The sequence below is a fragment of the Salvelinus namaycush genome, chromosome 33 (genome assembly GCF_016432855.1).
Source record: "Salvelinus namaycush isolate Seneca chromosome 33, SaNama_1.0, whole genome shotgun sequence".
Taxonomy (NCBI): domain Eukaryota; kingdom Metazoa; phylum Chordata; class Actinopteri; order Salmoniformes; family Salmonidae; genus Salvelinus; species Salvelinus namaycush.
The window spans coordinates 37,040,173-37,063,454 of NC_052339.1; the positions used below are offsets into that span (position 1 = coordinate 37,040,173).

Here is a 23,282-nt window from a genome sequence, read left to right on the forward strand (position 1 = left end):
TGGGGGGCATTTAGGATGTACTGTTTACTCCCATCTGAAGGCTGGGGGGCATTTAGGATGTACTGTTTACCTCCCATCTGAAGGCTGGGGGGCATTTAGGATGTACTGTTTACTCCCATCTGAAGGCTGGGGGCATTTAGGATGTACTGTTTACTCCCATCTGAAGACTGGGGGGCATTTAGGATGTACTGTTTACTCCCATCTGAAGGCTGGGGGCATTTAGGATGTACTGTTTACTCCCATCTGAAGGCTGGGGGGGCATTTAGGATGTACTGTTTACTCCCATCTGAAGGCTGGGGGGCATTTAGGAAGTACTGTTTACTCCCATCTGAAGGCTGGGGGGCATTTAGGATGTACTGTTTACTCCCATCTGAAGGCTGGGGGCATTTAGGATGTACTGTTTACTCCCATCTGAAGGCTGGGGGGCATTTAGGATGTACTGTTTACTCCCATCTGAAGGCTGGGGGGCATTTAGGATGTACTGTTTACTCCCATCTGAAGGCTGGGGGGCATTTAGGATGTACTGTTTACTCCCATCTGAAGGCTGGGGGGCATTTAGGGCATTTAGGATGTACTGTTTACTCCCATCTGAAGACTGGGGGCATTTAGGATGTACTGTTTACTCCCATCTGAAGGCTGGGGGGCATTTAGGATGTACTGTTTACTCCCATCTGAAGACTGGGGGGCATTTAGGATGTACTGTTTACTCCCATCTGAAGACTGGGGGGCATTTAGGATGTACTGTTTACCTCCCATCTGAAGGCTGGGGGGGCATTTAGGATGTACTGTTTACTCCCATCTGAAGGCTGGGGGGCATTTAGGATGTACTGTTTACTCCCATCTGAAGGCTGGGGGGCATTTAGGATGTACTGTTTACTCCCATCTGAAGGCTGGGGGGCATTTAGGATGTACTGTTTACTCCCATCTGAAGGCTGGGGGGCATTTAGGATGTACTGTTTACTCCCATCTGAAGGCTGGGGGGCATTTAGGATGTACTGTTTACTCCCGTCTGAAGGCTGGGGGGGGGGGGGGGGCATTTAGGATGTACTGTTTACTGCCATCTGAAGGCTGGGGGGGCATTTAGGATGTACTGTTTACTCCCATCTGAAGGCTGGGGGCATTTAGGATGTACTGTTTACTCCCATCTGAAGGCTGGGGGCATTTAGGATGTACTGTTTACTCCCATCTGAAGGCTGGGGGCATTTAGGATGTACTGTTTACTCCCATCTGAAGGCTGGGGGGGCATTTAGGATGTACTGTTTACTCCCATCTGAAGGCTGGGGGGCATTTAGGAAGTACTGTTTACTCCCATCTGAAGGCTGGGGGGCATTTAGGATGTACTGTTTACTCCCATCTGAAGGCTGGGGGCATTTAGGATGTACTGTTTACTCCCATCTGAAGGCTGGGGGGCATTTAGGATGTACTGTTTACTCCCATCTGAAGGCTGGGGGGCATTTAGGAAGTACTGTTTACTCGCATCTGAAGGCTGGGGGGAATTTAGGAAGTACTGTTTACTCGCATCTGAAGGCTGGGGGCATTTAGGATGTACTGTTTACTCCCATCTGAAGGCTGGGGGGGCATTTAGGATGTACTGTTTACTCCCATCTGAAGGCTGGGGGGCATTTAGGATGTACTGTTTACTCCCATCTGAAGGCTGGGGGCATTTAGGATGTACTGTTTACTCCCATCTGAAGGCTGGGGGGCATTTAGGATGTACTGTTTACCTCCCATCTGAAGGCTGGGGGCATTTAGGATGTACTGTTTACCTCCCATCTGAAGGCTGGGGGCATTTAGGATGTACTGTTTACTCCCATCTGAAGGCTGGGGGGCATTTAGGATGTACTGTTTACTCCCATCTGAAGGCTGGGGGGCATTTAGGAAGTACTGTTTACTCCCATCTGAAGGCTGGGGGCATTTAGGATGTACTGTTTACTCCCATCTGAAGGCTGGGGGCATTTAGGATGTACTGTTTACTCCCATCTGAAGGCTGGGGGGCATTTAGGATGTACTGTTTACTCCCATCTGAAGGCTGGGGGGCATTTAGGATGTACTGTTTACTCCCATCTGAAGGCTGGGGGCATTTAGGATGTACTGTTTACTCCCATCTGAAGGCTGGGGGGCATTTAGGATGTACTGTTTACTCCCATCTGAAGGCTGGGGGGCATTTAGGATGTACTGTTTACTCCCATCTGAAGGCTGGGGGCATTTAGGAAGTACTGTTTACTCCCATCTGAAGGCTGGGGGGCATTTAGGATGTACTGTTTACTCCCATCTGAAGGCTGGGGGGCATTTAGGATGTACTGTTTACTCCCATCTGAAGGCTGGGGGCATTTAGGAAGTATTTTACGGCGGACCGCTAAAATATCCTAATGATTATGATCACACTTCCTCAATTCAAATATTATGGCGACATTATACCAAAGATGGTTTTGAAACTTGGGAACGAAGCTCAAGTTATCAGTGTAGCCTGTTACTGCCTGGACATGTTGAAATATCTTCAAGCCTAGAAAAACAACTCCAGGCTTCTGTCATAACTGTGAATTTATTGGAAAAAAGTAAGAATTACAGGGGTCAGTTTGGAAAAACTAATCCCATCCCAGTCATCCTCTGGGATAATGGACATTCTAGAGTAATAATTACATAACCAACGTTCTCTAGTAATACTAGTCCCGTGCAAATAGTGCTTAACTATTCTACCTCATGTTATTCCATATCACCTTCTAACTAATCTACCCCATGTTATTCCATATCTCCTAACTATTCTACCCCATGTTATTCCATATCACCATCTCCTAACTATTCTACCCCATGTTATTCCATATCACCATCTCCTAACTATTCTACCCCATGTTATTCCATATCTCCTAACTATTCTACCCCATGTTATTCCATATCACCATCTCCTAACTAATCTACCCCATGTTATTCCATATCACCATCTCCTAACTATTCTACCCCATGTTATTCCATATCACCTTCTAACTATTCTACCCCATGTTATTCCATATCTCCTAACTATTCTACCTCATGTTATTCCATATCACCATCTCCTAACTATTCTACCCCATGTTATTCCATATTACCATCACCTAACTATTCTACCCCATGTTATTCCATATCACCATCTCCTAACTATTCTACCCCATGTTATTCCATATCACCATCTCCTAACTATTCTCCCCCATGTTATTCCATATCACCTAACTAATCTACCCCATGTTATTCCATATCACCATCTCCTAACTATTCTACCCCATGTTATTCCATATCACCTAACTATTCTACCCCATGTTATTCCATATCACCTAACTAATCTACCCCATGTTATTCCATATCACCATCTCCTAACTATTCTACCCCATGTTATTCCATATCACCATCTCCTAACTATTCTCCCCCATGTTATTCCATATCACCTAACTAATCTACCCCATGTTATTCCATATCACCATCTCCTAACTATTCTACCCCATGTTATTCCATATCACCATCTCCTAACTATTCTCCCCCATGTTATTCCATATCACCTAACTAATCTACCCCATGTTATTCCATATCACCATCTCCTAACTATTCTCCCCCATGTTATTCCATATCACCTAACTAATCTACCCCATGTTATTCCATATCACCATCTCCTAACTATTCTACCCCATGTTATTCCATATCACCTAACTATTCTACCCCATGTTATTCCATATCACCTAACTAATCTACCCCATGTTATTCCATATCACCATCTCCTAACTATTCTACCCCATGTTATTCCATATCACCATCTCCTAACTATTCTCCCCCATGTTATTCCATATCACCTAACTAATCTACCCCATGTTATTCCATATCACCATCTCCTAACTATTCTACCCCATGTTATTCCATATCACCATCTCCTAACTATTCTCCCCCATGTTATTCCATATCACCTAACTAATCTACCCCATGTTATTCCATATCACCATCTCCTAACTATTCTACCCCATGTTATTCCATATCACCTAACTATTCTACCCCATGTTATTCCATATCACCTAACTAATCTACCCCATGTTATTCCATATCACCCTTTCAGCCCCTAACATTGAAAATGTCAAACTAAATCACATATTTACAGATTGATTTGTACAGCGGTGTATCAAAGCACAATGATGCATTGCTTTCCTGAAATGCAAGGCACTTAAAAGATTTATCAGACTTTGGCAAGGAATTAACATACAGTAATCTATGGAATGATTAACCAGTCAGTTCTCGTGCCGTCATTTATATGGAATGTAAATACATGCACTCTGTGATGAATCACACAGCTGACAAACTGTCAGTACTCAATAGTCAGGGCAGGAACACCTCAACAGTTAATCAACGGCGGATTCTGTCAAAGGTGTAAGAAGCATCACAGTGTAAGCTCTTCATCAATATTATTATTGATCAGCTCCCTCTAAGGCCCAGGGTACTCAAACACTGCTGCAGCTCCCATCCCTGTTCCGATACACATGGACACCACGCCATAGGCCCTGGGGAACACAACATGGGTTATGGTAAGCAAGGCTAGGGGTGGGGATGAGACTACTTTCTAGACTATATAGTAGATCTAGGACAAGAGGAAATACGATTGAGGATTTGATGAGACTAGACATATCCTTACCTCCTGCCCCTGCGTTTGAGTTCGTTGAGCAGGGTGACAACCTGGCGGGCCCCGGTGCAGCCCAGAGGGTGACCCAGGGCGATGGCTCCTCCGTTAGGGTTCACCTTCTCCATGGGGATCCCCAGCTTCTCCACGCAATACACAGCCTGGGACACACATAGTCCAAACAGTCAAAAGTTTGGACAGACCTACTCATTCAAGGGTTTATCTTTACCTCCTCCCTAAGTTTGTTTTACTCACTGCTTTAGCACACTCCCCCAACCCTGATGTCCTTGCCGTGTCTGAATCCTGGCTTAGGAAGGCCACCAAAAATTCAGAGGTTTCCAACTACAACATTTTCCTTCAAGATAGAACTGCCAAAGGGGGAGGAGTTGCAATCTACTGTAGAGATAGCCTGCAAAGTTCTGTCATACTATCCAGGTCTGTGCCCAAACAATTCAAGCTTCTAATTAAAAAAATGTATCTCTCCAGAAATAAGTCTCTCACTGTTGCCGCCTGTTATAGACCCCCCTCAGCTCCCAGCTGTGCCCTGGACACCATATGTGAATTGATTTCCCCCTATCGTCAGAGTTGGTACTGCTAGGTGACCTAAACTGGGATATGCTTAACACCCCGGCCGTCCTACAATCTAAACTAGATGCCCTCAATCTCACACAAATTATCAAGGAACCCACCAGGTACAACTCTAAATCCGTAAACATGGGCACCCTCATAGATATTATCCTAACCAACTTGCCCTCCAAATACACCTCTGCTGTTTTCAATCAGGATCTCAGCGATCACTGCCTCATTGCCTGCATCCATCCGCGGTCAAACGACCACCCCTGATCACTGTCAAACGCTCCCTAAAACACTTCAGCGAGCAGGCCTTTCTAATCGACCTGTCCAGGATATCCTGTAAGAATATTCACCTCATCCTGTTAGTAGACGATGCCTGGTTGTTCTTTAAAAGTAATTTCCTCACCATCTTAAATAAGCATGCCCCTTTCAAAAAATGTAGAACTAGGAATAGATATAGCCCTTGGTTCACTCCAGACCTGACTGCCCTCGACAAGCACAAAAACATCCTGTGGCGTTCTGCACTAGCATCGAATAGTCCCCGCGATATGCAACTTTTCAGGGAAGTCAGGAACCAATACACACAGTCAGTTAGGAAAGCAAAGGCTAGCTTTTTCAAACAGAAATGTGCACCCTGTAGCTCTAACTCCAAAAGGTTCTGGGACACTGTAAAGTCCATGGAGAATAAGAGCACCACCTCTCAGCTGCCCACCGCACTGAGGCTAGGAAACACTGTCACCACTGATAAGTCCACGATAATCGAATTTCAATAAGCATTTTTTTTACGACTGGCCATCCTTTCCTCCTGGCTACCCCAATCCCGGCCAACAGCTCCACACCCCCCTCTGAGCAGCTTACTGATCGCTGCAGCTGTACACAGCCCACCTGTAAATATCCCATCCAACTACCTCATCCCCATATTGTTTTTATTTACTTTTTTTGCTCTTTTGCACACCAGTATTTCTACTTGCACATCATCATCTGCACATCTACCACTCCAGTGTTAATTTGCTAAATTGTAATTACTTCGTTACTATTGGCCTATTTATTGCCTTTCCTCCTTACTTCATTTGAACACACTGTGTATAGATTTTTCTATTGTGTTAACGACTGTACGTTTGTTTACTCCATGTGTAACTCTGTGTTGTTGTTTTTTGTTGGCCAGGTCGCAGTTGTAAATGAGAACTTGTTCTCAACTGGCTGGTTAAATAAAGGTTAATTATATATATATTTTTTTAAATAAACCTTTGTTGGCATAATTGATCTCTTTCAGGCAGAGAGTACACCTGGCATACCCCTTTTAGCCACTGTATCGAAGAAGTGAGAAGAGGGAAAGTGTGTGTTTGTTCCTGTCACCTCTATAGAGGCATCCAGTTTAAACCAGGCCCAGCTTCCGCTACACTTGTTTGTTCCTGTCACCTCTATAGAGGCATCCATCTTAAACCAGGCCCAGCTTCCGCTACACTTGTTTGTTCCTGTCACCTCTATAGAGGCATCCAGTTTAAACCAGGCCCAGCTTCCGCTACACTTGTTTGTTCCTGTCACCTCTATAGAGGCATCCAGTTTAAACCAGGCCCAGCTTCCGCTACACTTGTTTGTTCCTGTCACCTCTATAGAGGCATCCATCTTAAACCAGGCCCAGCTTCCGCTACACTTGTTTGTTCCTGTCACCTCTATAGAGGCATCCATCTTAAACCAGGCCCAGCTTCCGCTACACTTGTTTGTTCCTGTCACCTCTATAGAGGCATCCATCTTAAACCAGGCCCAGCTTCCGCTACACTTGTTTGTTCCTGTCACCTCTATAGAGGCATCCAGTTTAAACCAGGCCCAGCTTCCGCTACACTTGTTTGTTCCTGTCACCTCTATAGAGGCATCCATCTTAAACCAGGCCCAGCTTCCGCTACACTTGTTTGTTCCTGTCACCTCTATAGAGGCATCCATCTTAAACCAGGCCCAGCTTCCGCTACACTTGTTTGTTCCTGTCACCTCTATAGAGGCATCCATCTTAAACCAGGCCCAGCGCCTCATTTTCACCTAATTCTCTCATTCTGAAAATTAACCACATACTGTAGAGGGAAAACATCAGTTCACATATAGTGGTTAGTTCTTTAGCTAGTTAACATTTCACACAGATTGCCAGGGTCCAGTAAGCAATTAATGCATTATAACTTGATCAGATGTACACAAATCACGTAGGTCATCTATTTTGGATTAAAAACGCTGAATTTCACCTAAAGGTTACTAGTTTGCATCCCTGATTAATGGATATATCCTAAGCAATGGCAATAGAAACAAAGGTAAAACAACGTTTCTATAGGATTGAGGTCAGGGCTTTGTGATGGCCACTCCAATGTTGGAGTGGTTGAAAAACGAGTTTTAATGACTCCAACCTAAGTGTATGTAAACTTCCGACTTCAACTGTATGTGTAAGTGTAACAATCTGCTGTTGTATTTTTTTGTGTTATCTGTGATCGTTTTGTTTGTCTTGTGTAATTTCTTAACCATTGTACCTAAACTGTATGTGTAAACATGTATACGCAGGGCCCAGCTGTAAAATAGACCTTGGTCTCAGTCTGTGTGCCTTGTTGAAATAAAGGTATAGTCATTTAACTAGACAAGTCAGTTAAGAACAAATTCTTATTTACAATGACGGACTACCGGGGAACAGTGGGTTAACTGCCTTGTTCAGGGGCAGAACGACAGAACGATATTTATAACAGGTATCCCCCTTTCCTTTCATCATCATTGAACCTCTGCTAGGTAGCTAAATGCCAATGATTTGTTTAGCATAGCAACGTGGAATGAATAGAATGAGCGACTGGATCAAAACATGAGAATAGAATTAGAGACCAGCCTGTTGGTTAGCAACTTCAGAACCAACAACTGGCTTTTGCCCGAGACTATATCATCTTGTGTAAGGATGAAATAAAAATGATTTACTCATTAAAATTATAAAAACATGTAGTTCGTCTTCCTTTAAATAGGTTGAAAACCGTTATTATAAAAGCAATAAGGCCCTTGAAACTTAGAGAGGAACAGTCTGTCAGTGTCTGTCTGTCAGTCTGTGTCTGTCAGTCTGTGTCCAAAGTACTACTACTCTATACAGAGACTCACCTGGCTGGCGAACGCCTCGTTGATTTCAAACACATCAATATCAGCTACAGTCAGACCTGAGGAGATGACGGAGTTCGTTAAAAACCCTTTTAGCAGAACAGATAAATCAAAAGGTGTCCGGCATACCAGAACCGCTACCACCCAGAGCCGCTACCACCCAGAACCGCTACCACCCAGAACAGCTACCACCCAGAACCACCCAGAACTGCTACCACCCATAACCTCTACCACCCAGAACCTCTACCACCCAGAACCTCTACCACCCAGAACCACTACCAGAACCACTACCACCCAGAACCACTACCACCCAGAACCGCTACCACCCAGAACCTCTACCACCCAGAACCACCCAGAACCTCTACCACCCAGAACCGCTACCACCCAGAACCACCCAGAACCTCTACCACCCAGAACCACTACCAGAACCACTACCACCCAGAACCGCTACCACCCAGAACCACACAGAACCTCTACCACCCAGAACCGCTACCACCCAGAACCACCCAGAACCTCTACCACCCAGAACCACCCAGAACCGCTACCACCCAGAACCACCCAGAACCGCTACCACCCAGAACCACCCAGAACCGCTACCACCCAGAACCGCTACCACCCAGAACCACTACCACCCAGAACCACACAGAACCGCTACCACCCAGAACCGCTACCACCCAGAACCACTACCACCCAGAACCACTACCACCCAGAACCAAATGTCATGTGCACTAACATTTAGAAGACGTCCATGTGGACATAATCCAAGCTCTAAAGACCTGGAGTGATCTGTACTCACCGGCCTGCCTCAGAGCAGCAGGGATGGCATAGGCTGGTCCGATACCCATGACGTCAGGGGGTACCCCCACCACAGCACTGGCCTTCAGCACCCCCAGGACTGGCAGAGACAGGGACTCCACCACGGACCTCCTGCCCACCAGCACCGCTGCTGCACCGTCACTCACCTGGCTGGAGTTACCTGGACCAGGGGAGAGGACCACATCAGCTGGGGCAGAGAGATGGGGAGTGTGTGTGTGTGTGTGATCTCCCCACCTGCGGTGGTACTGCCGTCAGGTTTGAAAGCCCCTCGGAGTTTGGTCAGCCCCGCCAGCGTGGTACCGGGCCGGATCCCATCGTCCTTGGTTACGGTAACCGTACGTTCAGAGCCGTCCTCGTCAACAAACTTTGTGGTTACTGGGCAGATCTCCTGGTCAAATATCCCCTGCTTCTGAGCCTGGCTGGCCCTGGGAGGAGGCTGAGAGTTAGAGGCTGTCTGGAAGAACAGGGCACTGAATACATCTCTAGTGCACTATAGGGCTCTGGTCAAACGTAGTGCACTACAGGGCCCTGGTCAAAAGTAGTGCACTATAGGGCTGTGGTCAAAAGTAGTGCACTATAGGGCTCTGGTCAAACGTAGTGCACTACAGGGCCCTGGTCAAAAGTAGTGCACTATAGGGCTGTGGTCAAAAGTAGTGCACTATAGGGCTCTGGTCAAACGTAGTGCACTACAGGGCCCTGGTCAAAAGTAGTGCACTATAGGGCTGTGGTCAAAAGTAGTGCACTATAGGGCTCTGGTCAAACGTAGTGCACTACAGGGCCCTGGTCAAAAGTAGTGCACTATAGGGCTGTGGTCAAAAGTAGTGCACTATAGGGCTGTGGTCAAAAGTAGTGCACTATAGGGCTCTGGTCAAAAGTAGTGCACTATAGGGCTGTGGTCAAAAGTAGTGCACTATAGGGCTGTGGTCAAAAGTAGTGCACTATAGGGCTGTGGTCAAAAGTAGTGCACTATAGGGCTGTGGTCAAAAGTAGTGCACTAGAGGGCTGTGGTCAAAAGTAGTGCACTAGAGGGCTCTGGTCAAAAGTAGTGCACTATAGGGCTCTGGTCAAAAGTAGTGCACTAGAGGGCTGTGGTCAAAAGTAGTGCACTAGAGGGCTCTGGTCAAAAGTAGTGCACTAGAGGGCTCTGGTCAAAAGTAGTGCACTATAGGGCTCTGGTCAAAAGTAGTGCACTATAGGGCTGTGGTCAAAAGTAGTGCACTATAGGGCTGTGGTCAAAAGTAGTGCACTATAGGGTGCCATTTGGGACGAATCCCATAACTACTGCTGGAGAGTGGATAACAGCTCCATGGTAATATTATAACATAGTGGATAACAGCTCCATGGTAATATTATATCAGAGTGGATAACAGCTCCATGGTAATATTATATCAGTGGATAACAGCTCCATGGTAATATTATATCAGAGTGGATAACAGCTCCATGGTAATATTATATCAGAGTGGATAACAGCTCCATGGTAATATTATATCAGAGTGGATAACAGCTCCATGGTAATATTATATCAGAGTGGATAACAGCTCCATGGTAATATTATATCAGTAGATAACAGCTCCATGGTAATATTATATCAGTGGATAACAGCTCCATGGTAATATTATATCAGTGGATAACAGCTCCATGGTAATATTATATCAGTGGATAACAGCTCCATGGTAATATTATATCAGAGTGGATAACAGCTCCATGGTAATATTATATCAGAGTGGATAACAGCTCCATGGTAATATTATATCAGAGTGGATAACAGCTCCATGGTAATATTATATCAGAGTGGATAACAGCTCCATGGTAATATTATATCAGAGTGGATAACAGCTCCATGGTAATATTATATCAGAGTGGATAACAGCTCCATGGTAATATTATATCAGTGGATAACAGCTCCATGGTAATATTATATCAGAGTGGATAACAGCTCCATGGTAATATTATATCAGAGTGGATAACAGCTCCATGGTAATATTATATCAGTAGATAACAGCTCCATGGTAATATTATATCAGAGTGGATAACAGCTCCATGGTAATATTATATCAGAGTGGATAACAGCTCCATGGTAATATTATATCAGAGTGGATAACAGCTCCATGGTAATATTATATCAGAGTGGATAACAGCTCCATGGTAATATTATATCAGAGTGGATAACAGCTCCATGGTAATATTATATCAGTGGATAACAGCTCCATGGTAATATTATATCAGTGGATAACAGCTCCATGGTAATATTATATCAGTGGATAACAGCTCCATGGTAATATTATATCAGTGGATAACAGCTCCATGGTAATATTATATCAGAGTGGATAACAGCTCCATGGTAATATTATATCAGTGGATAACAGCTCCATGGTAATATTATATCAGAGTGGATAACAGCTCCATGGTAATATTATATCAGTGGATAACAGCTCCATGGTAATATTATATCAGAGTGGATAACAGCTCCATGGTAATATTATATCAGAGTGGATAACAGCTCCATGGTAATATTATATCAGTAGATAACAGCTCCATGGTAATATTATATCAGTGGATAACAGCTCCATGGTAATATTATATCAGAGTGGATAACAGCTCCATGGTAATATTATATCAGAGTGGATAACAGCTCCATGGTAATATTATATCAGTAGATAACAGCTCCATGGTAATATTATATCAGTGGATAACAGCTCCATGGTAATATTATATCAGTGGATAACAGCTCCATGGTAATATTATATCAGTGGATAACAGCTCCATGGTAATATTATATCAGTGGATAACAGCTCCATGGTAATATTATATCAGAGTGGATAACAGCTCCATGGTAATATTATATCAGTGGATAACAGCTCCATGGTAATATTATATCAGAGTGGATAACAGCTCCATGGTAATATTATATCAGTGGATAACAGCTCCATGGTAATATTATATCAGAGTGGATAACAGCTCCATGGTAATATTATATCAGAGTGGATAACAGCTCCATGGTAATATTATATCAGTGGATAACAGCTCCATGGTAATATTATATCAGAGTGGATAACAGCTCCATGGTAATATTATATCAGAGTGGATAACAGCTCCATGGTAATATTATATCAGAGTGGATAACAGCTCCATGGTAATATTATATCAGAGTGGATAACAGCTCCATGGTAATATTATATCAGTGGATAACAGCTCCATGGTAATATTATATCAGAGTGGATAACAGCTCCATGGTAATATTATATCAGAGTGGATAACAGCTCCATGGTAATATTATATCAGAGTGGATAACAGCTCCATGGTAATATTATATCAGTGGATAACAGCTCCATGGTAATATTATATCAGTGGATAACAGCTCCATGGTAATATTATATCAGAGTGGATAACAGCTCCATGGTAATATTATATCAGAGTGGATAACAGCTCCATGGTAATATTATATCAGTGGATAACAGCTCCATGGTAATATTATATCAGTGGATAACAGCTCCATGGTAATATTATATCAGTGGATAACAGCTCCATGGTAATATTATATCAGAGTGGATAACAGCTCCATGGTAATATTATATCAGTGGATAACAGCTCCATGGTAATATTATATCAGTGGATAACAGCTCCATGGTAATATTATATCAGAGTGGATAACAGCTCCATGGTAATATTATATCAGAGTGGATAACAGCTCCATGGTAATATTATATCAGTGGATAACAGCTCCATGGTAATATTATATCAGTGGATAACAGCTCCATGGTAATATTATATCAGTGGATAACAGCTCCATGGTAATATTATATCAGAGTGGATAACAGCTCCATGGTAATATTATATCAGTGGATAACAGCTCCATGGTAATATTATATCAGTGGATAACAGCTCCATGGTAATATTATATCAGTGGATAACAGCTCCATGGTAATATTATATCAGAGTGGATAACAGCTCCATGGTAATATTATATCAGTGGATAACAGCTCCATGGTAATATTATATCAGAGTGGATAACAGCTCCATGGTAATATTATATCAGAGTGGATAACAGCTCCATGGTAATATTATATCAGAGTGGATAACAGCTCCATGGTAATATTATATCAGAGTGGATAACAGCTCCATGGTAATATTATATCAGAGTGGATAACAGCTCCATGGTAATATTATATCAGTGGATAACAGCTCCATGGTAATATTATATCAGTAGATAACAGCTCCATGGTAATATTATATCAGAGTGGATAACAGCTCCATGGTAATATTATATCAGAGTGGATAACAGCTCCATGGTAATATTATATCAGTGGATAACAGCTCCATGGTAATATTATATCAGTGGATAACAGCTCCATGGTAATATTATATCAGAGTGGATAACAGCTCCATGGTAATATTATATCAGAGTGGATAACAGCTCCATGGTAATATTATATCAGTAGATAACAGCTCCATGGTAATATTATATCAGTGGATAACAGCTCCATGGTAATATTATATCAGTGGATAACAGCTCCATGGTAATATTATATCAGAGTGGATAACAGCTCCATGGTAATATTATATCAGTGGATAACAGCTCCATGGTAATATTATATCAGAGTGGATAACAGCTCCATGGTAATATTATATCAGAGTGGATAACAGCTCCATGGTAATATTATATCAGAGTGGATAACAGCTCCATGGTAATATTATATCAGTAGATAACAGCTCCATGGTAATATTATATCAGAGTGGATAACAGCTCCATGGTAATATTATATCAGAGTGGATAACAGCTCCATGGTAATATTATATCAGTAGATAACAGCTCCATGGTAATATTATATCAGAGTGGATAACAGCTCCATGGTAATATTATATCAGAGTGGATAACAGCTCCATGGTAATATTATATCAGAGTGGATAACAGCTCCATGGTAATATTATATCAGAGTGGATAACAGCTCCATGGTAATATTATATCAGAGTGGATAACAGCTCCATGGTAATATTATATCAGAGTGGATAACAGCTCCATGGTAATATTATATCAGTGGATAACAGCTCCATGGTAATATTATATCAGTGGATAACAGCTCCATGGTAATATTATATCAGAGTGGATAACAGCTCCATGGTAATATTATATCAGAGTGGATAACAGCTCCATGGTAATATTATATCAGAGTGGATAACAGCTCCATGGTAATATTATATCAGAGTGGATAACAGCTCCATGGTAATATTATATCAGAGTGGATAACAGCTCCATGGTAATATTATATCAGAGTGGATAACAGCTCCATGGTAATATTATAACAGAGTGGATAACAGCTCCATGGTAATATTATATCAGTGGATAACAGCTCCATGGTAATATTATATCAGTGGATAACAGCTCCATGGTAATATTATATCAGAGTGGATAACAGCTCCATGGTAATATTATATCAGAGTGGATAACAGCTCCATGGTAATATTATATCAGAGTGGATAACAGCTCCATGGTAATATTATATCAGAGTGGATAACAGCTCCATGGTAATATTATATCAGAGTGGATAACAGCTCCATGGTAATATTATATCAGAGTGGATAACAGCTCCATGGTAATATTATATCAGTAGATAACAGCTCCATGGTAATATTATATCAGTGGATAACAGCTCCATGGTAATATTATATCAGAGTGGATAACAGCTCCATGGTAATATTATATCAGTGGATAACAGCTCCATGGTAATATTATATCAGTAGATAACAGCTCCATGGTAATATTATATCAGTGGATAACAGCTCCATGGTAATATTATATCAGAGTGGATAACAGCTCCATGGTAATATTATATCAGTGGATAACAGCTCCATGGTAATATTATATCAGTAGATAACAGCTCCATGGTAATATTATATCAGTGGATAACAGCTCCATGGTAATATTATATCAGAGTGGATAACAGCTCCATGGTAATATTATATCAGTGGATAACAGCTCCATGGTAATATTATATCAGAGTGGATAACAGCTCCATGGTAATATTATATCAGGGGATAACAGCTCCATGGTAATATTATATCAGTGGATAACAGCTCCATGGTAATATTATATCAGAGTGGATAACAGCTCCATGGTAATATTATATCAGTGGATAACAGCTCCATGGTAATATTATATCAGTGGATAACAGCTCCATGGTAATATTATATCAGAGTGGATAACAGCTCCATGGTAATATTATATCAGAGTGGATAACAGCTCCATGGTAATATTATATCAGTGGATAACAGCTCCATGGTAATATTATATCAGAGTGGATACCAGCTCCATGGTAATATTATATCAGAGGATAACAGCTCCATGGTAATATTATGACATAATTCTCTTACTTCTGCTGAGAGCTGAAGGCAAATGCATCCTGCTTCTCTCTGGAGACACCGAACCGCTCTGCCACATTCTCTGAGGTGATGCTGCCGCCGAAACACACAGATTATTATATGGTGACACACACCGCAGCCCGGGCACATTATCAACACAGACAACATGACACCACTGCAGTCAGTCCCACAGAGAGGTGCTCAATTGATATTCCCAGTAGTAGTAGTACCATGTGGTACAGAGAGCAGTGACCGATCACAACCACTACCCCTGTTACTATGGTTACCACTGTGAGACTAATCTGAGTCAGAATAAATGCTGCATGGGGCTAAGGTCAGAAAACGAACTGCTGATAATGTACTGTGTTCAGAGGAACAGGGGAATATTCTGTATTCTAACTGCTGATAATGTACTGTGTTCAGAGGAACAGGGGAATATTCTGTATTCTAACTGCTGATAATGTACTGTGTTCAGAGGAACAGGGGAATAACACACTGAGCTAGCATTAACTGGATACGTTGTTGCAAACGTGCAATACCCAACCTCCATTTCAAGTTCTCTGTGAAACGTTCTAATCAGCCTTTGTCATTGCCACATTGCCGCTACATTTGCAGATGTAAATCATATGGCATCATATAGCCTAGCCATAATTCACATAGCATCATATAGCCTAGCCATAATTCACATAGCATCATATAGCCTAGCCATAATTCACATAGCATCATATAGCCTAGCCATAATTCATATAGCCTAGCCATAATTCACATAGCATCATATAGCCTAGCCATAATTCATATAGCATCATATAGCCTAGCCATAATTCATATAGCATCATATAGCCTAGCCATAATTCACATAGCATCATATAGCCTAGCCATAATTCACATAGCATCATATAGCCTAGCCATAATTCATATAGCATCATATAGCCTAGCCATAATTCATATAGCATCATATAGCCTAGCCATAATTCACATAGCATCATATAGCCTAGCCATAATTCATATGGCATCATATAGCCTAGCCATAATACATATAGCATCATATAGCCTAGCCATAATGCATATAGCATCATATAGCCTAGCCATAATTCATATAGCATCATATAGCCTAGCCATAATTCATATAGCATCATATAGCCTAGCCATAATTCACATAGCATCATATAGCCTAGCCATAATTCACATAGCATCATATAGCCTAGCCATAATTCACATAGCATCATATAGCCTCGCCATAATTCATATAGCATCATATAGCCTAGCCATAATTCATATAGCATCATATAGCCTAGCCATAATTCATATAAATGGTTATGCACAACCTTACCCCATAGGTATGACACAGTCTCTAGCCTTCTCGTAGTCCATAAGTCTGGAGCTCACATCGCCTGGTTCCCCAGCGTCCCGCAGAGACATGCTTTCCACTCTGGAGACAAGCCAAAATAACAGTAGCCATTCAGGAACCTGGACTGTTTCGGCAGGTTATAGGTTCAACTTCTATACTGTTTAGGAACCTAGACTGTGTCGGCAGGTTATAGGTTCAACTTCTATACTGTTTTGGTTATAGGTTCAACTTCTATACTGTTCAGGAACCTGGACTGTGTCGGCAGGTTATAGGTTCAACTTCTATACTGTTCAGGAACCTGGACTGGGTCGGCAGGTTATAAGGTTCAACTTGTATACTGTTTAGGAACCTGGACTGGGTCGGCAGGTTATAAGGTTCAACTTCTATACTGTTTAGGAACCTGGACTGTTTCGGCAGGTTATAGGTTCAACTTCTATACTGTTTAGGAACCTGGACTGTTTCGGCAGGTTATAGGTTCAACTTCTATACTGTTCAGGAACCTGGACTGGGTCGGCAGGTTATAGGTTCAACTTCTATACTGTTTAGGAACCTGGACTGTGTCGGCAGGTTATAAGGTTCAACTTCTATACTGTTTAGGAACCTGGACTGGGTCGGCAGGTTATAGGTTCAACTTCTATACTGTTCAGGAACCTGGACTGGGTCGGCAGGTTATAAGGTTCAACTTCTATACTGTTTAGGAACCTGGACTGGGTCGGCAGGTTATAGGTTCAACTTCTATACTGTTCAGGAACCTGGACTTTATATTAAGAGTGAAATAGGATCCATTCTTCAGGCATACAAGGTTAAAACAGGAGACTATACTAACCCACAGGCCAGACCCATATCATATGACCCACTCCTGATGGCTCCTGGAACATAGAGAGAACACATGTTAACTAAATCAACTCTATCATGGTGGTGTGATAGTTCCTAAAGATGGAGTTTGTAGCCATAAATGAGGGCTGAAGAGTTCATCTAGTTACATAGGCCTACACACTAACACTAATATGTGGGATTATTACCTGCGATGTTGAACAGAGCCTGTAGTCCAGAGGAACACATCCTGTTGACGGTGTAGACAGGGACAGTCTCTGGGAACTCACTAGGAAAGACATACATTCCTGGTTAAAACCATTCAGTGCCATTCTATTTACCTGTGCGTCATATCTAACAGTAAGGGCCGCCCCCAGGTGGTGAGGGTAGGTAACAACATCTCCACCCCGCTGATCCTCAACACTGGGGCCCCACAAGGGTGCGTTCTGAGCCCTCTCCTGTACTCCCTGTTCACCCACGACTGCGTGGCCATGCACGCCTCCAACTCAATCATCAAGTTTGCGGACGACACTCCAGTGTTAGGCTTGATTACCAACAACGACGAGACGGCCTACAGGGAGGAGGTGAGGGCCCTCGGAGTGTGGTGTCAGGAAAATAACCTCACACTCAACGTCAACAAAACAAAGGAGATGATTGTGGACTTCAGGAAACAGCAGAGGGAGCACCCCCCTATCCACATCGACAGGTCAGTAGTGGAGAAGGTGGAAAGTTTTAAGTTCCTCGGTGTACACATCACGGACAAACTGAATTGGTCCACCCACACAGACAGCGTTGTGAAGAAGGCGCAGCAGCGCCTCTTCAACCTCAGGAGGCTGAAGAAATTCGGCTTGTCACCAAAGGCACTCACAAACTTCTACAGATGCACAATCGAGAGCATCCTGTCGGGCTGAATCACCGCCTGGTACGGCAACTGCTCCGCCCACAACCGTAAGGCTCTCCAGAGGGTGGTGAGATCTGCACAACGCATCACCGGGGGCAAACTACCTGCCCTCCAGGACACCTACACCACCCGATGTCACAGGAAGGCCATAAAGATCATCAAGGACAACAACCACCCGAGCCACTGCCTGTTCACCCCGCTATCATCCAGAAGGCGAGGTCAGTACACGTGCATCAAAGCTGGGACCGAGAGACTGAAAAACAGCTTCTATCTCAAGGCCATCAGACTGTTAAACAGCCATCACTAACATTTAGCGGCCGCTGCCAACATACTGACTCAACTCCAGCCACTTTAATAATGGGAATTGATGGAAATTATGTAAAAATGTACCACTAGCCACTTTAAACAATGCCACTTAATATAATGTTTACATACCCTACATTACTCATCTCATATGTATATGTATATACTGTACTCTATACCATCTACTGCATCTTGCCTATGCCGTTCTGTACCATCACTCATTCATATATCTTTATGTACATATTCTTTATCCCTTTACACTTGTGTGTATAAGGTAGTAGTTGTGGAATTGTTAGGTTAGATTACTCGTTGGTTATTACTGCATTGTCGGAACTAGAAGCACAAGCATTTCGCTACACTCGCATTAACATCTGCTAACCATGTGTATGTGACAAATAAAATTTGATTTGATTTGATTTTGATTTGATAAGGCAGACTCACCTGAGGAAGTGAGCCACTCTGGCCATGAGAGCACCTGCCCCAGGCTGCAGAACATTACCTAGAGGGCAGAAAAACATTACTGATAAAGTATACATTAAACATGACTTACAAACCCTTATCATAGGTCTTCTATGGGGTAGGTAGCCATTGATTACTCACCCACACAGATGTCCCCTAGTCTCTCAGGCGACAGTCCCACATCTACCAGGACCGCTGTCATCACACAACTCAGCAGCTCGTCTGGAGTGGTGTCCTGACAGACAGACAGACAGACAGACAGACAGACAGACAGACAGACAGACAGACAGACACAGGCAGACAGACAGACAGAACATTGAGTTACACATGGGTCATTCCACCTCACAAAGCAGAAGAGGATTTGACACCAACCATCTCAGATTGTTCTCAAATAGTTTCTGTAGTTAGAAACAGATACGATTAGCATGTCTGAAACATTATTTTGTTGAAAGATTACACTTTGAGAAATTAAGCTAATCGATTGCACCCAAATTGTTTATAGGATTCATGTAATATTCAATAACTATAGTAGCTAAAGTCTGATTTGGACCAAATCCCTTAACAATGATTAAAACATGGTCAGAAGCCACCAATGGACCCTCCAAACCCCACATTAACCCCAACAGCCAGTACAGTGTCAGTTCTCCATGTTTGACCAGTACTATAAAGCTGGGACGTGGAGCATTGTTTGTTCAACATACTGTTTGTATTCTCAGTGAATTTGGTGGTGGTTTTTTCCCCCGTTCAGATAAATTAGTCATTGAAGTGGTTAGGTTTTTGTCCGATCGCCTTGTGCTGGGGACAATAAAAGGTCACACTAAAATGTGCCGTTTTATCACAACACAATGCCACAGATGTCAAGTTTTGAGGGAGCGGGAAATTGGCATGCTGACCGCAGGAATGTCCACCAGATCTGTTGCCATAGAATTGTAATGTTCATTTCTCTACCATGAGCCGCATCCAACGTAGTTTTCGAGAATTTGGCAGTACGCCCAACCGGGCCTCACAACCACAGTCCACGTGTCTGGCGTTGTGTGGGCGAGCCGTTTACGGATGTCAACAGAGTGCCTCATGGTGGCGGCGGCGTTATGGTATGAGTAGGTATAAACGAACACAATTGCATTTTAACAATGGCAATTTGAATGCACAGAGATACCGTATAAACGAGATCCTGAGGCCCATTGCCGTTACATTCATCCGCCGCCACCACCTCATGTTTCAGCATGATAATGCACGGCCCCATGTCGCAAGGATCTGTATACAATATCTGGAAGCTGAAAATGTCCCAGTTCTTCGATGGCCTGCACACTCACCAGGCATGCCACCCATTGAGCATGTTCGGGATGCTCTGGATCGACGTGTACGACAGCATGTTCCAGGTCCCGCAACTTCGCGCAGCCATTGAAGAGGGGGACAACATTCCACAGGCCACAATCAACAGCCTGATCATGAAAAGGTGATGTGACACGTTGCATGAGGCAAACGGTGGTTACACCAGATACTGACTGGTTTTCTGATCCAAGCCTCTACTTTATTTTGTATTCCCAGTCATATGAAATCCATAGTTTAGTGCCTAAATAAATTTACTTCAATTTACTTTTCCTTATATGAACTGTACCTCAGTAAAATGGTTGAAATTGTTGCGTTTATATTTTTGTTCAGTATAATAAGGCTACAATGTTGTTTGGTTTATTATTTGAACAATCGCTGAGATTATTCAGTGCCTTCTTCATATGTCACACATATGTCACACCTGCCAAGTGGATATGTTATCTTGGCAAAGGAGAAATGCTCACTAACAGGGATGTAAACAAATTTGTGCACAAAATTAGAGAGAAATCAGCTTCTTGTGCGTATGGAACATTTCTGGGATCTTTTATTTCAGCTCATGAAACATTGGACCAACACTTTACATATTGCGTTTATATTTAGTATTTTTGTTTATAAGTAATAACTAGTGATTCCAGGTTGTTGGTAAAAACAGTTGAGAGATGTGCTTTTTCTCTGTGACCAAAACATTTTTAAGCTGATATGGGATACATTGAAGCAGCATAAGGATAAGCAACACTAAGGACTTAACGACTGTGCGGGTGTGTGGACCATGTTAAGAGGGTACGACAGTGCCTCTTCCCCCGCAGAAGGCTGAAAAGATTTGGCATGTGCCCTCGGACCGTCAAAGTTTTACAGGTGTACCAGAAATCATCTTGACTGGCGGATTCACCGTTTGGTATGGCAAAGCGCTAGAGGGTGGTGCGGACAGCCCAGTATATCACTGGGGCCAAGCTCCCTTACATCCAAGATCGCTATCAGGCGGTGTCAGAGGAAGGCCCCGGAAAAATTGCCAAAGAAAACTGAGAATGGATCAACAACATTGCAGTTACTCCACAATACTAACCTAAATGACAGAGTGAAAAGACAGAATAACAAATATTCCAAAACATGCATCCTGTTTGCAACAAGGCACTAAAGTAATACTGCAAAAAATGGGGCAAAGAAATGAACTTTATGTCCTGAATACGAATATATATATTAATGTACATATTAATTATATATATATATATGAATGTTTATGTTTTTTAAAGGATTTTGGAAATACTCCTGTATTTCTGCTGTTATAGGGTATTGTGTGTGGATGTTTTGTGTATTGTGTGTGGATGAGATCTTTATTTTTTTATCCATTTTGAATTCAGGCTTTAAACACAACAACATGTGGAATAAGTCAGGAGTATGAATACTTTCTGAAGGTACTGCATGTCTAATGTAATGGAGTCATGATCAAGGGCTATTGCCGCGTTCAAAACAACTGGGAACTCGGGAAAATACGAGGTCAAATCATGACGTCAGTGATCTTCAGCTCGGGAAGTCGGAGCTCTAGAAAGAGAAACGCGTTCCGGATGTGGAATTCCGAGTTGGATCAAATCAAATGTATTTATAAAGCCCTTCTTACATCAGCTGATATCTCAAAGTGCTGTATAGAAACCCAGCCTAAAACCCCAAACAGCAAGCAATGCAGGTGTAGAAGCACCATTCAAATCGATTTTTCCCAGTCTGAGCTTTTTCCTATTTGTTTTGAAACGCGACGTTAGTCCTCCTTACCTTGAAAGATCCTCTTTTAGCCTTGCCGAAAGCAGTCCTCAGCCCGTGGACCACCACTATATCATCTGGACTGGCGGATAAAGCACTACATTCTACCCCGGAGACAATATGATCACTGTGGGATTTGAACGTGTTCGGTGGCGATAAATGACCAAAAACGACCTTTACTCTGTGCATTGTGGTGTTAAAGTAAGTAAGTAAACTGATACTTGAAGCTAAACTATCCACAGATATACAACCACAATCAAGCCCGTGCAATGCACAGACACTGTCTATTCGCAAGCGTCTACGCAGGAATGGTGAGTTTGTTACAGTGTATCGTGTGGCTAGAGTTCGCCTCTTGCAACACTGGGAGCGTTCGACATTTCAGCCGACTTTAAAGGCAAGTCGAAGCTGAGTGATCTACAAGTCACCTTGCATCATAAATTACTTGTCAATGTTATTTGTAGATCAGTCAGTCATTTACAACGTTCCTATGAAACATCACGGTGTTGATGCTCTCGAACACGGCCAATGATCCAGCCATTGAACTTTGGTTTCCACTAGTTATTACAGCCACAAAGTCGAAATAGGCTATATCGTAAAAATTAATGAAAACAGAAATGTGCTTTTTGGTCTCATTGAGATTAGGATTAGGCATAAGGTTAGCACGGTGGTTAAAGTTAGGTATAAAGTTAAACTTTAAGATGCATTTAAAAAAAATAGGGGGGTTTAGGGCTTTGCGGTTGTGGTAACTAGTGACGACCATGAACTTTGGCATATTTCCTTGTTACGATAAGCTACGGCAAATATGGAGGGACGAAATAGATGGGTCTGGTACCGTTTGCATTATACTTCTGGGGAAGGACTGGAGTGCTCAGTAAACTTAATAAACAGCG

The 23,282-nt window shown here is 42.6% G+C and overlaps 1 protein-coding gene across 10 annotated transcripts; it reads right to left on the reverse strand.

The window, feature by feature from the left end:
• Nucleotides 1-2,523: 2,523 nt before the first annotated feature.
• acaa1 (acetyl-CoA acyltransferase 1) lies at nucleotides 2,524-22,739 on the reverse strand. Of its 10 annotated transcripts, none has more exons than XR_005473397.1 (13): nucleotides 22,405-22,738; nucleotides 19,450-19,543; nucleotides 19,291-19,348; nucleotides 17,855-17,934; nucleotides 17,659-17,701; nucleotides 16,815-16,913; nucleotides 15,497-15,577; nucleotides 9,362-9,552; nucleotides 9,108-9,287; nucleotides 8,315-8,370; nucleotides 4,643-4,788; nucleotides 3,888-4,511; nucleotides 2,524-3,671 (listed from the first exon to the last, which is right to left on the reverse strand). XR_005473397.1 is itself a non-coding variant. In XM_038973333.1 (12 exons), the coding sequence occupies exons 1-12, from the start codon at nucleotides 22,579-22,581 to the stop codon at nucleotides 4,436-4,438; spliced, it is 1,281 nt and encodes a 426-aa protein (XP_038829261.1). In that variant the 5' UTR covers nucleotides 22,582-22,738; the 3' UTR covers nucleotides 2,524-4,435. The 10 variants fall into 10 exon arrangements, 2 of the variants coding, with proteins under 2 accessions (XP_038829261.1, XP_038829262.1); XR_005473396.1 differs by having other exon boundaries at nucleotides 2,524-3,599; nucleotides 3,705-4,511; XR_005473393.1 differs by having other exon boundaries at nucleotides 3,705-4,511.
• Between the last annotated feature and the right edge of the window lie 543 nt (nucleotides 22,740-23,282).